This window comes from Alligator mississippiensis, chromosome 4 (genome assembly GCF_030867095.1).
Source record: "Alligator mississippiensis isolate rAllMis1 chromosome 4, rAllMis1, whole genome shotgun sequence".
Lineage (NCBI taxonomy): Eukaryota > Metazoa > Chordata > Crocodylia > Alligatoridae > Alligator > Alligator mississippiensis.
The window spans coordinates 162,837,271-162,852,448 of NC_081827.1; the positions used below are offsets into that span (position 1 = coordinate 162,837,271).

The 15,178-nt window shown below is 45.4% G+C and overlaps 1 protein-coding gene across 12 annotated transcripts in view; it reads left to right on the top strand.

Moving 5' to 3' along the window:
• The window catches only part of LOC102573871 (zinc finger protein 385C), a 240,369-nt gene that overhangs the window by 172,072 nt on the left and 53,119 nt on the right, over positions 1 to 15,178 (top strand). For 6 of the 12 annotated variants that reach the window (XM_019476454.2, XM_059726940.1, XM_059726937.1 and 3 more), the window contains 2 exons: positions 129 to 758; positions 3,990 to 7,255. The exons of 4 other annotated variants lie outside the window; for them this stretch is intronic. In XM_019476454.2, the coding sequence (XP_019331999.1) occupies positions 240 to 758; positions 3,990 to 5,522 (2,052 nt within the window). In that variant the 5' untranslated portion in view covers positions 129 to 239 and the 3' untranslated portion in view covers positions 5,523 to 7,255. Of the gene's footprint in view, positions 1 to 128; positions 759 to 3,989; positions 7,256 to 15,178 lie in introns of those variants that run through there. 2 more of the 12 variants (XM_019476445.2, XM_019476485.2) reach the window with 2 other exon arrangements.

A 15,178-nucleotide genomic window follows, 5' to 3' on the forward strand; every position in this document is an offset into this window, starting at 1 on the left:
TAGATGGTCTCTGGTCTTTGTAGTTAGTGCTATCTTAACCCTTCATTAAACGATGAAAACAAATAATTAGAGAAGACAAAGCTTTACCAGCTCCCTAATCCCTCTCCCCTTGTCTCTTTCGTCTCCAGTCGAACCAGGAAAGTGGTAATAAACCTTCCTTACTAAATTAAATGTAGAGGCTGCTCCTTCAAGGAAAATTTCAGTACATCCGTAGTGTTGGGTTTCCCAGCCACAGCAATATGGTACCTCCAGGGAAAAAGCCAGCTGGGGAAACTTCCAATTCCAATAAAAAGTGTAAGCGCTATTTCAATGAGCACTGGAAGGAAGAATTTACGTGGCTGGAGTTTGACTATGAAAGGAAACTCATGTTTTGTATAGAATGTCGCCAGGCACTGGTGAAGAATAAACATGGCAAAGCGGAGAATGCCTTTACTGTGGGGACGGACAACTTCCAGCGCCATGCTCTGCTACGGCACGTCACTTCTGGAGCTCACCGCCAGGCCCTGGCGGTTAACAGAGAGCAGCTGGCTTTTGAGTCACGTGTCCACAACCACCAGGAACTGCGCTCAGTGATAAAGGTGGAAGTAAACCCGGCCAAGATAGCCATCCTCACCACCGTGTACTGGATGGCTAAGGAGGAGATCCCAGACGACAAATGCTCTTCGCTGCTTGAGTTCCAGAAGCTTAACCTCTGTCAAGCCCTGCTGACTTCAGAGCACAACGAGTATTACCACCCCAGCAGCATCAAAGAGATGCAGGTGTGTATTCAGGGTGGGTTCTGTCCTGGCATGTTCTCTTTCTGCAGTTCCTTTCAGTCTAAACTTGCTGCTGCCATGTTGCACAGCAGTTCATCCATGGAGGAGGAAAGCTGTCTTAATGTTCCCAGCTCAGCAAAACACTTAAGCATGGACTGGAGTTTGCTGCTGTTCAGCCAAGGACCCAAGCCTTGATCAGCCCTGTTCACAAAAGCACTTTGGCATGTGTCCTAACATGGAGTACATTGATATAGTAGGCTGTATGTGGCTGCCTCTCCACCTACCAATAGCATGACCACAGCCACTTGGTGGTGTGGGTGGCCTGATTAGCACTGCTGACTGCTGATTAGCACTGCTGACTGCTAATTAGCTGGCCTTCAAGGTTGTACAAAAGCAGCTACCCTGCTTCTGGTTGTGGAGACCGCCCGTGTGGAACAGAATGGTGTGTTTGAGGGTGCTGCTGCCCAGTATGGCACGTTTGTTCTGTAGACATTCTCAATCCTTCTGAATGTCCCTAATGTTTGAAATTCATTCCTGACTAGGGGCCCCAAGTGTACCCCCTGCCCCATTGACTTCAATGGAGTATAAACACGTAGTTAAGAGCTTTGCTGAGCCAGGGCCTAAAAGCTGCCTTTTAATAGAGATCCTCTTGTCTTAAAAGCTACTTTAAAGTGCCCCCTTGCACAAGCTCCAGTACCATTTTATGGATCTTTAGTGATGACAGTTCATTGCTCTCACTGTGCTGTATTTTCCTGTGGTGCCTTTCAGACAGTGTCTAAACAGCCCTTGCAAAGCCTGCTATGAAGTGGGTAAGCAGTTAAATCCCCATTTTACCAATGGGAAAAACCGAATCATGGAAGAGTCAGTAGATTTATATGAATTTTGGGGTCAGCAAAAGGCTTCTACGTCTGGGCTTTTATCCCCAAGGGAGAATCCTGGAGCTGAGGCGAGTTGTTTGGCATCAGTCCTTGGCTCAGTCCACTAATTCAGGCTGCCTCTGTCTGCACTAATCCTTTATACAAGATTACTTGCGCTGGGCAACCCTCGTTTTACTTGGTCCCTTGGGTGCATTGGCTTAGGACACATTCCTCTGTATTAAAAATTCATGCAACACCTTGTCAGTGTCAATTCCTAATTAGGCAACATGGGAACTGTAAGGGCCAGGAGGAAATGCTATGGTCCATCAAGAGCTGGCCTTTATTAATAAATAGGGAACCGAGTTTTCACCCTGCCATTCATGTGCTTTTGATGTACATGGGAAATCATTGTACTTTAAAAGAAAGCACAATCGGAAGCATTTTTTTCTCCCTACTGTTTGAATGTGACAGATTTCACAGTAAGTTAATGATGAATATTTTAACAATAAAAGCTTGGGAGTTCAATTAGAATAATAGAGTACTGTGGGTCTCTTTTTCTTCTGCTTTTGCCTTCAACTGGGTGATCAGCAAGATCAAGTGGCCAAAGAGTTCAGAGAGGGTTTTCTTAATTTTACAAATGTTTCATGCCTGTTAAAATCAAATTAATTTTTAGCGAATTTTGGCTGGTTGCCCATCATTTCAGATAAATAAAGAGCCTTATTTTACTGCAGATAGACTAAACCCACTAATTAGATTTTTCAGTCCGTTAGTGCTGCTTGCGGCATTTGGGGAGGGGAGGGGGAGTTTTTCCTTCAAATCATTGGTATTTTAATGAAACAGGCAAAATGGAATTTTTGAAGGAAGATGTTGTGAAGTGTTATTGTTTTTTTCAATGCATGATTTGTTTTTGTTTTTTTTTAAAGCAGGGACCTAATAGATCAAAGTAACCAAGAAAAAGCAGGTCTTTAGGTATTCTTATTAGACTTGAATGAGGCTGAGATCTTGGGACTTGTTAGCAAGGTAGGGAGAGAGGAAAATTCCTGTTCAGGACAGGTCTTGAACGCATGTGTAAATCTTGTTGAAGTCCATGGGTGCTAGGGAAACACTTTCCTTAGGTGTGTATTTTGAGTGCTTTCCTGGATCAGAGCTTTAAATTCATTGTTGGAAACCCAAACTGTCTAAACAAGAAGTAAATTCCCTTACTTAAAAAAAAAAAAAGGGTGGGAGGGGTAACTGGGGGGGGTTCAGTTGCCTCTCTGTGCAGTACCCACAACAATGGCACCAAACCTGTTTGAACTCGGTCCCACCTTTTTGACCACAACAATAATAATACTAATGCTGCAGGATCTTAAAGTAATTGGCACGAACACCACCACATTGGCATAAACATTAGAACTCTAATGCACAGATCCAATGGACCAGACCCAGCCCATGGAAGCACTGAATCTCACCCACATATTAGGGGCTTCAGCATCAGGCAGCTTTGGCTGCAGGCACTCTCCCGTGCCACCACAGGGACAAGCAGCAGTGGGGACTGGGTCAGAGAGCCTACCCACCTCTGACCCAGCATAAGGCTTTCAAGCCTACCCCTGCTCTAGTGGAATAATTTTCGGACTAAGTAATTTCCGTCATGCTACCAGGAAGCAAGAACATGACATGAAAGGGATTGGACCATTATGATCAAATATTGCAGCACGTATTATTTTGTGAAATAAGAGTTGCCTGGATGACTTCCATTGAAGGTCTCATGTAAAAGATGCTAAATACCAAGAGCTAGACCCTGTTATCTGTTACTCTATGGGATTTCCAGTAGAGTTACTCCAAATGTAAGCTAGAACTCCAGGTAAAATCTATGTCAGTAAAGGTGCCTAAGCATTTTGAAGCACATTTTTCAGGGTAAAAAGTGCCCAAATCCTATTGCCTTTCACTGTTTCTTAAGAAGCTTATGAACCAGAAGCTGAATTTTTAGAAGCATCGCAGTCTATTTAAAAAAAATAGTTTGAACTCTTAAAAACCTAAGATTCATCAAAAGACGGAGGGACTTTGGTTTGTTATGGAGATACTTTTTTAACTGTTAGCCAAAATACCATTGGTTTTCATTGATTCCCATATACTTGCTTTGGAAAACAGTGTAGAGTTCCACATCACTTCAGTCCTTTGGAAAATTTTATCTTAAAACTCATTGAAAAGCAATGTGCTTTCCTGAATCAGAGTTACATATGCTGGTTTAAGCAAGATCAGATCTGTCTGTACACCTTGAAGTTGTTTGTCTTGTCACGGGTGCTGCATATCTCCCATGTGCTTTTGAAATTCATTTTAATTTTTTTCTCCTCCCGCACCCACTCCCAACTTCCTGCTGCTTCATTAACTGGCCCAGGCAGCGATCGTCAAAGTCCTTCACAACGAGGACAGGCACAAGATGAAAGCCTCACCGTTCATTGGCCTGGTGGTGGACGAGACAGTCGATGTCATGGAGCATCGGAACCTCATCATGTTTACAACCACGGTCTCACCGTGCAATGGGCAGACCTCAATCACGTTCCTGGGCAGTTTTGAGCTACCGGCTGGGGAGGCATCTACTGTAGCAGACAAAGTCGTTGAAGTAATGCATTCTTTTGGAGTTCCCACCATGAAGATCACATGGCTCAGCTCTGACAGCTCTTCTCTGATGGCTGACAGGCTTAACGGGGTGGGGACTAAGCTGAAGTCCATGTGTCCCCTCCTCACCGAGATGCACTGCATATCCCATAGGAACTCCCTTCTACCCTCTGAGAGTGGCATTAATATAGAGTATGTCCAGAAGTATGAAACTACAGTAGATGCTGTTTACAGACTCTACTCCAACTTCAAAGGGGAGAGTAACAGCCTCCAAGAGCTGCAGAGTGTCCTGGATCTGTGCGAGATAGACCTAGAGGACCCTAAGACCATCCACTGGACTTCCATCTTCCCAGCAGTGGAAGCTATCGATTCCTCATGGCCCACACTGGTGCTTCTGTTGGAGAGTGAGTCAGAGAGGTCCCCTGTGGCATTTGGCCTCTGTGAAGAGCTCAAGAAGTTCCAGTTTGTGGCATTCACCAAGATCCTCCTGGATGTCCTCCCCATCTTCCAGAAGCTAAGCCGGTTCTTCCAAATTGAGGATTTTGACCTCTCCATCCTCAAACCCATCGTCTCCGCTACCGCCACCACTCTGCAAGCCCAGAAGATCACCAGTGGCCAGAACTTCCAGGAGTTCCTTAATGAGATGAATGAGCACCCCCGGGAAGACCGTGAGGATGAGAGCAGGTTCTACTACAAAGGAGTGGAGCTGGCAAACTGCTCCAAAGTGCACCTGAAAAACTTTGAGCACTTGAAGGAGACCTACCTTGAGAGTGTGAGGGACAACCTGCTGGATCGGTTCCCTAGCAATGTCCTGGAGGCAGTCAACTCGTTCTCCGCCATCTTTAACCCCAAGTGCTACCCTCAGTCTTTGGATGATATCAGCAGCTATGGTATCAGTGAGCTGAACTTCCTCTTGCAGGCATATTCCCGGTTGGTGGTGAGCGAGAGGGCTCTAAATGATTTTCCCCTCTTCAAACGGATAGTGTTTAGCCTCAGCCAGCTGTCCTTCAAGGATCTGTGCATCAAGCTGGTTTACAGCAATTCTGAAATGCATGAGCTCTTTCCTGACTTTGCCGTCCTGGCTGCCATTGCTCTGGCCTTGCCTCTTGGCTCAGTGCTTTATGAGAAAATTAACCGGGGGAGGGAACTCATGAAACGCAGCCGGTGGCGCTATGCAAAAGATGAAGGCCTGTCCAACCTCATGAAGATCGCCATAGATGGGCCCACCATCAATGAGTTTGACTTTGCATTAGCCATTGAGTATTACGAAAGTATGAGAGAATCCAGTTTTATCATGGCACAGGTTAACTGAGCCGCCCTTTTGGGCAACAGAATGTGAAAGTGTAAAATATTTTTGACTTTGAGATAACATAACCCTGTTGTTGGGGTATGAGGCCTTACACTGAAACTAGAATATTAATGGCTAAATTTTGTTTTGTTCTGTTTTATCCCTGTTTGTCCCACTGCTTTGCTACTCCTGCCGTATCTGATCAGAGGACCATGTGTTACAGGTTCCAGGAATAATTGGGAAATGTTACAAGTATTTCCTGTTCCATGTTGGGACTTTTGGTGTAAGTCCTACTTTTAAGCAGGAAGAGGGATTCTTTTCTAAATCTGTTTCAGTCCTGACAACCCAAAAAAGTTTGATTGAATCAGCTGACTCTTTTTTCCTGCTTTCTTAAATCGGTGGTTCTCAACCTTGTTAGGCTGAAGGAACCCCTTGTTAGGTTAAAGGCACCCCTCCTTAGACTCAAGGCACCCTCAGAAAATGTTAGCTCTGAATTTTCACTCATTTTTTTGATCATGGAAAAATAATATAGTCGTTTTTCTATTGCAAAGAACTCAAAAAGACTACAACAGGTCAGAACTTTTTAAATGTATGGATTCTTGTTTAAAATCATTGCGTTTCTTTTGTGAATCATATTTGCACACCCAACAGTGCTAACATCATGTGGCACCCTGTAGCACCCCTGAAAAGATCTCGCAGCACCCCAGGGTGCTACGGTACGCTGGTTGAGAATCACTGTCTTAAATGTATCCATTCTCTTAAATTCCAAATAGCATTTAGAATCACTTTAACTTTCCTGTCTTTATTGAGGGAAAAAAACCTCATGTCTTGAGCTCAAATGTTACATTGCTTTTGCACACTGATACCTGGCAGCTTTTTTTTCTTGATGTTCCACAAAAATAACCAATTTTTACTCTTTGGAGCCTGGAGAATGAACACCGAGACAGCATTTCTTTCTAGCTCTGTCACAAATCCGATAATGCCTAGCAGTGTCTTGTTGAAATTCCTTGCACACAGCACAAAATATTTTTAGTGTTGGAATCAGTTTGTGATCATTGCAACTGCGAGCAATTTAGAAAAATGATATTGTAATCACCAAGGAAACATTAACTTTTAAATGCATCATTATGTATATATGTGTGTGTACATATATATAATATATATATATATATACACAAAATATATATAAATATATATATTAAATAAATCTATCTTACCTTTCCTAGTGTTAAAGTACTAAGATATCTAAAAGGAGGGTTTGGCTTGGTTTGGTTTGGTTTGGTTTGCAGTGACAGAATAAATTATATACGGGGTCCAAAAAGTAATAAATAATTCCTTGTTTTTCAAAATAGTACCATATACCTGACCTTTCCATTGCAGTCTAAGACTTTTGCAATCTTGCAACCAAAGAATGAGCCTTTTAACATCTACCTTATGAACAAGCTTGAGTTTTTGTTTGTGTTGGTTGATTTTTCTTTTTGAACATTCCCTCACCTTGAAGTGAGTGAGGTTTTTTCAAACCATGACAGCTCAGTGAAATGGCAGCTTTTTACTGGATCAGTACACAAATGTGCAAGAATTGTAACCAAGTCCAGATAGAATTTGTTGCATGGCATGTGTTCTCTTTGTTAATTATACAAGCCTATGTTTGTTTTTACCTTACTTTTCTTAGGGTGCTTTTCTTAGTTCTGTAGAAGGGGGAAGAAAGACCCTTATTACTGGTTTTAATTTGCAATAAAGTCGAAACTTTGAACTAACATCACGTCACTTGAATGCTTGTACGTCCTGAGAACGATGCTTGTTTGTCAAGAATAGCTGTCAACAGTGGGGCAACAGGAAATCTGACAAGGCCTCCAGGTTCCCGTGCTCAGCAGTATCATATCCCTTACCTTGATGGCAAACTAAAGCATCAGAGCTTCCTTATGGCCACATCATCCTCTTATGCGCCTGTGCAGGTGGTTCCATTTAGACCTTGAACCAAAGACCAGTGGAAAGAAGAGAAATTTTCCCTGGGTCCCAGATTCCTAGTGTTAACAAGTAATGTGCACCACTTCTGTGATGGGATGAGGGTCAGGGTATTCCAGATCTGACCTGTCACTGCTATAACAGAGGTTCTTGACTTTGCTATCCTGTAAATGTTTTCATGTGTGGTATTTCTCCTGTGGCAATTCAGATGCAGTAGAAGTAGCTCAGATACATTGCCTCTGAGATCTCTTTACTACTTGTGGCCAAATTCCACTCTAGAGTGAGTGAGCCCAGTTCCATCAAGGGTGATAGAATTATGTCTTTTCCTTCCCAGAGCAATTTGCCCTGGATGCCAGCTGTGTACTGGTAAACTATAGACATGTTCGTGGTGAAGATGGCTCTGGTTTGTGCTCTAACAATGCCTACAGGTTGTTAACAGGGCTCCATGGTGCTAGACCAGGGGTTTCAAACTCATCCCTGTGGACCAGATGAGTAGCACTGTGCTGGTCCACTGGCTGGACTGGGCTTACAAACTATCCCCACATTCCAGATCCAGTGTGTGTCCTGGAGCAGCTGAAGCAGGCATGGTGTGCAACCCCATCCTGTTTCACTCTCCAGAGCTATGCTGCATGGCCCTGAAGCCACTTCCACTGTGGGGCAGCCACTCTGCTGCTCCAGAACACGAGCGGGAGTGGGCACCACATGCAGTGTATAGGGCCATCTGGTGCACCCCACATGCTGCCTTTGGGTCACTCTGACACCTCTGTACAAGACACTAGTACTGTTCTCCCACACAGTGTCAGTGCAGTCTCTGGACCCAAATCACAAATAAATGTTGCCTTGAAAATGTCATTTATTTTGTGCTTGTTGGCTCCACTTTTAAAATCCTTCAAGCTACAGTCTCCTTATCATTCATGTATTTATTATTTGTATGACAGTAGCACCAGAAGGCCTCAGAAATCAGAGCCCCATTTTGTTGTGTATGTGCGCTCTCTCACACACACACACACACACACACACACACACACACACACACGTGTAGCTCTGTAGCATTTTTATAGCAAAGTCTAGGAGAAAGAGAGGGGTTTTTTTCACATAAGGTAACTGAACACAGAGAGAGACATTCAGCTACTTTCTTGCTTACACAAGTGGTCTCTAGCCAAAACCGTTCTTCTTCTTCGGCTAAATTAAACAAATGCTTTATGGTGTGTCAGTGTGGTTAAAGTTCTGCCCCTTGACTTCTGTCCCTCTCCCATTTTATTTTTGCAGCACACTGGTAAAAATACTCTTAGAGAAGCTTTTACTCTTGACAGAGTATGGGCTTGGCATTGTCCCTGCCAGCACCCACCTCCTTCCAGAATGGGAAACCTTCCAGGTAGCCCATTGAAGAAATAACTGGCAGCGCGTGGAAGTTGCGAGAGGCGGGGAGGTTCTGTTGTGTGCATGGAAAATGGGTTTTATATTTAACCAGTAGAAACCAAGGAACTGCTTGATAACAAAGACAAACTCAGCAAGAGAGAGATCTACTCCATACAGTGGAAAGGAGCTACAGTTGGTGTATCTCACTTCCAGGATTCTGGCTAACCTGGAATTTTTCTGCCTCTTCTGTGGTTAAAAGGTGAATCTGCTTGGCAAAGTGGCTCTGCAAAAATGTCTTTCCAGACTAAAACTCAGTTTGCAAAAGAGAAAGATGTGGACTGTCCCCTACCCATCACTGCTCATTTTTCAAACTCCTTCTGGTCAGCTTAGGTTCTTTGGGGTCATGCAGTATGGCCAGCAATAAGGACAGTCTTGTCCAGTAGCCTTTCCCTAAATTATTCCCCTACCTAACCCATGGAGTATGAATTTTATACGTAGAATTACAGCCAACCTTAGCAACCTTTGGTGGAATCACAGAAACATCAGTCACTAAGGATATGGGTTGGCCTCCAGGATCTTTATTACTTGTGACAATGCACAAATAAGGAATGGCATTGAGTTTGCAGAAGTGGATATTTGGTGGGGAGGAGAAGTCTCTTACTTTATAAATGCATTATGCATGAACTGCAGGAACTAATATGCATGAAAGTCAGTGCAGCTGTTGGCACAGGGTCCCTTTCCAAAGTAGTACTGCACTCTAACCCTTGAATGATGGGTGTCCTTAGATTGCACAGAAGCACAGAGATCTGTGTGTCTGGAAACAATGAAACCAACGATTTCCATCTTTAGTGCATGTTGAAAGCAGCTGTTGAGTCCCTAGCCTCCCACATCCTCAGTACAGTTGTTAGATCTGGTAATGTTGGCTTGGTTGTGCACATATTTGGGTGAGAACTGCAGGATCATAGGCATTTTTTTTCACTGATACATTTGAATCTTGGCATCAGCTTATCTCATTGATCTGGTAAACAAATTCTTATAAGGTTGTTCTCCTGAAATGCATAAGGGAAGGAAGAGACCTGTTTGTGACCAATCAAGGCATGGAAAAAGAGGAGCAGCGCAGTATTCATTACAGGCTTTGGCCACAGATTGGCAGGGGTTGTTTTAGCTGGCTTCAGAATGTATGTCCAAGGCCCCTCCCTTAAAACAGCAGCATGTTGCACAGAAGCAGTGTCCTCTCTTGAGAAAGCTGGGCTGAGACTCCAGAGTGTGTTTTAGTCCTGATCCTGCTGTGATTTCCACTGACGTATCACAACTTGGAGGCCAAGGACTTAACTCCACCAAAAAGCCCCCCTACCATCTCTTCTTGGGGGACTTGGAAACAGCAGCGCAAAAACAGGTCTGCAGGCAGAGGCTCAGATATAGGCCCAGTCCCCTGGCCTTAAATCTAAGTATAAGCTGCTGTTTGTATATTGTATTGGATCTCTGGTTCAATCTGCTTGTTATTACAATAGCTGAAGATACAGCTGGTTATGCTCTTGATTGAGCCAAATCCTGTAAATTACCAAGCCTTCCACAGAGTTTCAGATGCTTGGTCCTTTTACAGCATCCTGGTACCCATGCCCGTTCCAGTGCTTTGAACTACAGTCTTTGGAATTGAAAGCAGTTCCCAAGGGTCTGCTTCAAACAGTTGAACTGAATTTAGTCTGAGCAGCCTGGGGAAGGGCAGAGATTTCAAATCCGGAGGTCAAGCATTGGAAACCATCATCGTTTCCGCAGATCCCCTACAGAACGCAAGAGAACCAGATTGTTTCTGTGTAAACAAACTGCTGCTGCCTCCATCTGCCTTGTGCAAAGCATCTGCCAACTGCTACTCTGTGGCAGAGCTGTAAGCATGAAAATGTGTCCTTGGCAAAGCCTGATGGAGGCATGAGCAACAGCATCTTTGCTCAGGGAGGCCTCGGAAGCTTCCACATGCATGCTGAGTCAAGCAGAGTGCAGCAGATCTGTTTTAAAGGGGACTTCGGAGAAAATATGCCGCAAAAGTGAAGTGTTTCCTTTGGGCATGGTGCTGGGTAGGAAGGTTTGGAGGTTGGAGTCCTTCCAGAGCAAGTGCAGCTCGAACCGTGGCCACGGGTACTTTTAGGCCCCACTTCAGCGTAGTGCTCAGACATGTTTAAATTCAGCAGGATGGCTTGTGTGCCTTTAGGCTCTGTGGAGAGCATACATGTCACAGAGTCGGGCAGGGTACTTAGTCATCAGAATGACTTACCTGTGGGCAGAATGGGGTTCCCATCACTTGCTGTCTTTAAGGTTGAGTATCTTTCCAACATGCATGTTGCAGCTCAAATGGGCAGTCTGGCTTGGTGTGGGAATCACTGGGGGAACTTCTGTGCCTCATGTTATAAGAGTGATCAGACTAGATTAGTTAGCATTTTTAGTAGATGTGCCATAAGCTAAGCCCCACACGCTTCCAGAGTGCCACTCCCACCTCCTTCCTCTGCTCCATTTTCTGCTCTGCTTTCTGCTTTCTCCTGTGCTCCCCACCCCATCTGCTGCTCTGCTTTCTGCTCTCTGTCCAATGTGCTGATCTGCTTTCTGTTTCCTACCTGACCAGCTGCTTGCCACATGGAGGCTGCTTGTAGCACATGTGCTGTGGGTTGGCCACCCCACTCAAAAGGTTCTTTGGGGCCTCAAGAGCCATGAAATTTGTTTCACAGAAGAAATTATTTTCTTAGCTCTGTTGACATGCAGTATTGGCTGTATACCGGGAGTGGGTGCTCTCCTACCACAGGAAGAGGGGGACAGTTTGAAAACCTGACAGCATAAGTTCAACTGGATTGCAGGTTCTTGGGGAATCTCATCTGAAAGGTACTTGGATATCTCACTGTAGACCCACGACCCTCATGGTAGAATGGAGCTACCCCTGCCATTCGGACACCTTCTTGGAAAAACTGGTCTCACTCTTTTCTGTTGCTGCAGCAGTTGCTGGATGTCTCAGACCAATTTAGCAAAGCACTTAAGTGCATCCCTATGCAGCAAACCATTTAAACATCTGCTTTGAAGCTCCATTGGCTTCAATGGCAATTGTGTGTGCAGAAGTCCTTTGCTGCATCAGATCCTGTATGTGACACAGGGTTGGCATTTCCCAAGGAGGTAGAGATTCCTTCAGCAAACCAGAAAGAAAGTCAGGGACATAGTGTCACCCAACCACTGATGTCCACTGCCCCCTCACATTGGCCTATACTGAACAAATAGGAAGAAAGATAATTTTCATAGCTGGGAGATCCTGCACCTTAAGCCATTCATCAACCAAGTTTCTCTTTCTGATGGCCATGCCACTCCTCTCTAATAAGGTCATGTCATCCTAGATGGAATTCAGGCTCTGCCTTCTTGCCAAAGCAAATCCTTTTAATTGGGTGTCTAATTAATAGCTAAAAATACAGCCCTCAGCTGCTGCTGGCATTTCACTCCCAGCAGAGGTAGGGGCAGGGCTAAAACCATGCTAGAGGAAGTTGTATGGCAAGATAACCTTGTCATAGGCAGCCTATGAGCACAAACGTGGGAGTGCTAATTCCCCAGCTTCCTAGGCCCTGTCTGCATGATGGAAACTGATGTTGTTTTACCCCTCTACACCCTGATAATGGGGGCAGGCTGCACTGTGCAGAGCAGGGTTCAGACTCATTGCTGCTTCTACCAGTAACCCGTTGGCATAGGTTCGTCTTACGCAAAGGTAGTGCATTTGCATCCACGGCTGCAAATATTCTCCCCGTAGACCAAGCATAAAGATCGGTAGGAAGCTGTGGGCTTCCTAGAAGGCAGCAACTCATTTATGGAGTAGAAATTAACTCCAGCCAAGTTAGTTGGTAGTTTTAGCCTCACAATGCAAATCTCGTGACATGTAAAAGGAGACCTCCAGCCCCTCCCCACTTACTGCACCAGCTAGTGCTGTGCTGCAGTTCCAGCACCTTTATATGAAAGTCCGGTTACCTTGATGGTCTGCACTGGTGGTTTGAATCTGTACCTACCGTTTTGTGCTGGGAGTTGGGGCAGTTCCTATAGAATCCTGTTTAATAATAAGAAGAGACTAAAACGAAGATGACAACAAAGACAAAGAAGACAACCCAAATGTTTATGTTGTCCCTTCACAAATGAACTGGGCTCTTGGCCTTGGTCATGTTGCTTAGAGAGTTAAAGCACGGGCTTGGAGGTCAGGACATCTGAGCACCCTGGAATGTGAGTCATTAGTCTGAAGAAACATCACCACTCTGCCTGTCCCGTATTGTTGAATAGGAGGAGGGTCCCAGCTAGATATAAAGCAGGTAGTGGATTATGGATGGAGGAGCTGGAGAGCAGCTGTCCAATGGTTTCCCATGATCACCTCTTAGAGAAACTGGCCAATTGTCGCCTTGGGTCCTCCACGATCCACTGGCTGGAAAATTGGCTCCGAGGTCAGACCCAGAGGGTAGTAATTGATGAAAGTCACTCATCGTGGTGTCCTGTGACCAGTGGGGTCCCCCAAGGCTCTGTCTTTAGACCCATACTGTTCAACATCTTCATTAATGATGTGGACACTGGAGTCAGAAGCAGACTGGCCAAGTTTGCCGATGACCCCAAACTTTGGGGCAAAGCATCCACACCAGAAGACAGGCGGGTGATCCAGGCTGACCTGGACAGGCTCAGCAAGTGGGCGGACGAGAATCTGATGGTGTTCAATGCCAATAAATGCAAGGTTCTCCACCTTGGGAAGAAAAACCCGCAGCATCCTTATAGGCTTGGCACTGCTATGTTGGCTAACACTATGCAAGAAAGAGACTTGGGGGTCATCATTGACCACAAGATGAACGTGAGTCTGCAATGCGATGCTGCGGCTAGTAAAGCGACCAAAACGCTGGCTTGCATCCATAGATGCTTCTCAAGCAAATCCCGGGACGTCATTCTCCCCTTGTACTTGGCCTTGGTGAGGCCGCAGCTGGAGTACTGCGTCCAGTTTTGGGCTCCACAATTCAAAAAGGATGTGGAGAAGCTTGAGAGAGTCCAGAGAAGAGCCATGCGCATGATCAGAGGTCAGGGAAGCAGACCCTATGATGACAGGCTGAGAGCCCTGGGGCTCTTTAGCCTGGAAAAGCGCAGGCTCAGGGGTGATCTGATGGCCACCTATAAGTTTATCAGGGGTGACCACCAGTATCTGGGGGAACGTTTGTTCACCAGAGCGCCCCAAGGGATGACGACTAGGTTGAATGGTCATAAACTACTACAAGACCGTTTCAGGCTGGACATAAGGAAGAATTTCTTTACTGTCTGAGCCCCCAAGGTCTGGAACAGCCTGCCACCGGAGATGGTCCAAGCACCTACATTGAACGCCTTCAAGAGCAAACTGGATGCTTATCTTGCTGGGATCCTATGACCCCAGATGACTTCCTGCCCTTGGGCAGGGGGCTGGACTCGATGATCTTCCGAGGTCCCTTCCAGCCCTAAAAAAAAAACAAAAAACAAATGGCAGATCCTGCCTCAGTTTCCTGGGATGGGGTGAATGCCATTCCCCTGGCTCATTCATGTGTCATGGTGCTCTGCTATTTAATGACATGCCCCATGTTAGCAACTGTGTTCACTCCCATTAGTCCAGTCCTATCAGCTTTTCGATTGAGACAGGTGCCCCCTCACCTTACTTTTCTACACAGGGCTAGCACCATCATAAGTTTTCTTGTGTTATGACTGTCACTGAAGCCTGAGTGGCATGGAGCCATGATTGAGGGGCAGGCTATCTGGATGGATCATTGGCTCTTGCCTTTCTACCAGGTTCTCAGTTCTGGGAGCAAAGTGATAGGTAGGCAAGATGATTTGTCTTGCGATCTGATGAGATGCCACCCTGAGAGGATCATTTCCACCCAGAAAAATATTCCTGGATTCAAAACAGGCTTAGTCACACTCCCAGACTTGGGGTAACCCTAAAGGGTGATCGGTGCAGCCCTTTGACTCCTGAATCCCTTGCTTCCCAACCCTGCCTGCTGCATCATGGGTGGATGGTAAATGGCTCAGAAAGGGTACATTCTACACCCATGCATCGGAGCAGCTTGTTGCCATCTCTGTCTTTTCCCCACTTCTGCTTTGACATCACCCTTGTCCTTTGATACAGTACTAGGATGCCTTAAACATCATCCCTGTGTCCTGATAGAGGCAAGCTTGGAGAGGTGAAGAGATTTGTGTACGGTCATAGAGTGAGTCAGTAAAAGAAACCAGGAGTCCTGGTTCACAGTATCTTGCTCCAAGCACTAAAGAGCATTACCTTGTGCAACATGTGTGATGTGCCCTGAGGGAGCCAGAGCAAGAGTGGCAGGGTCATGAGGATCTGGAATCTT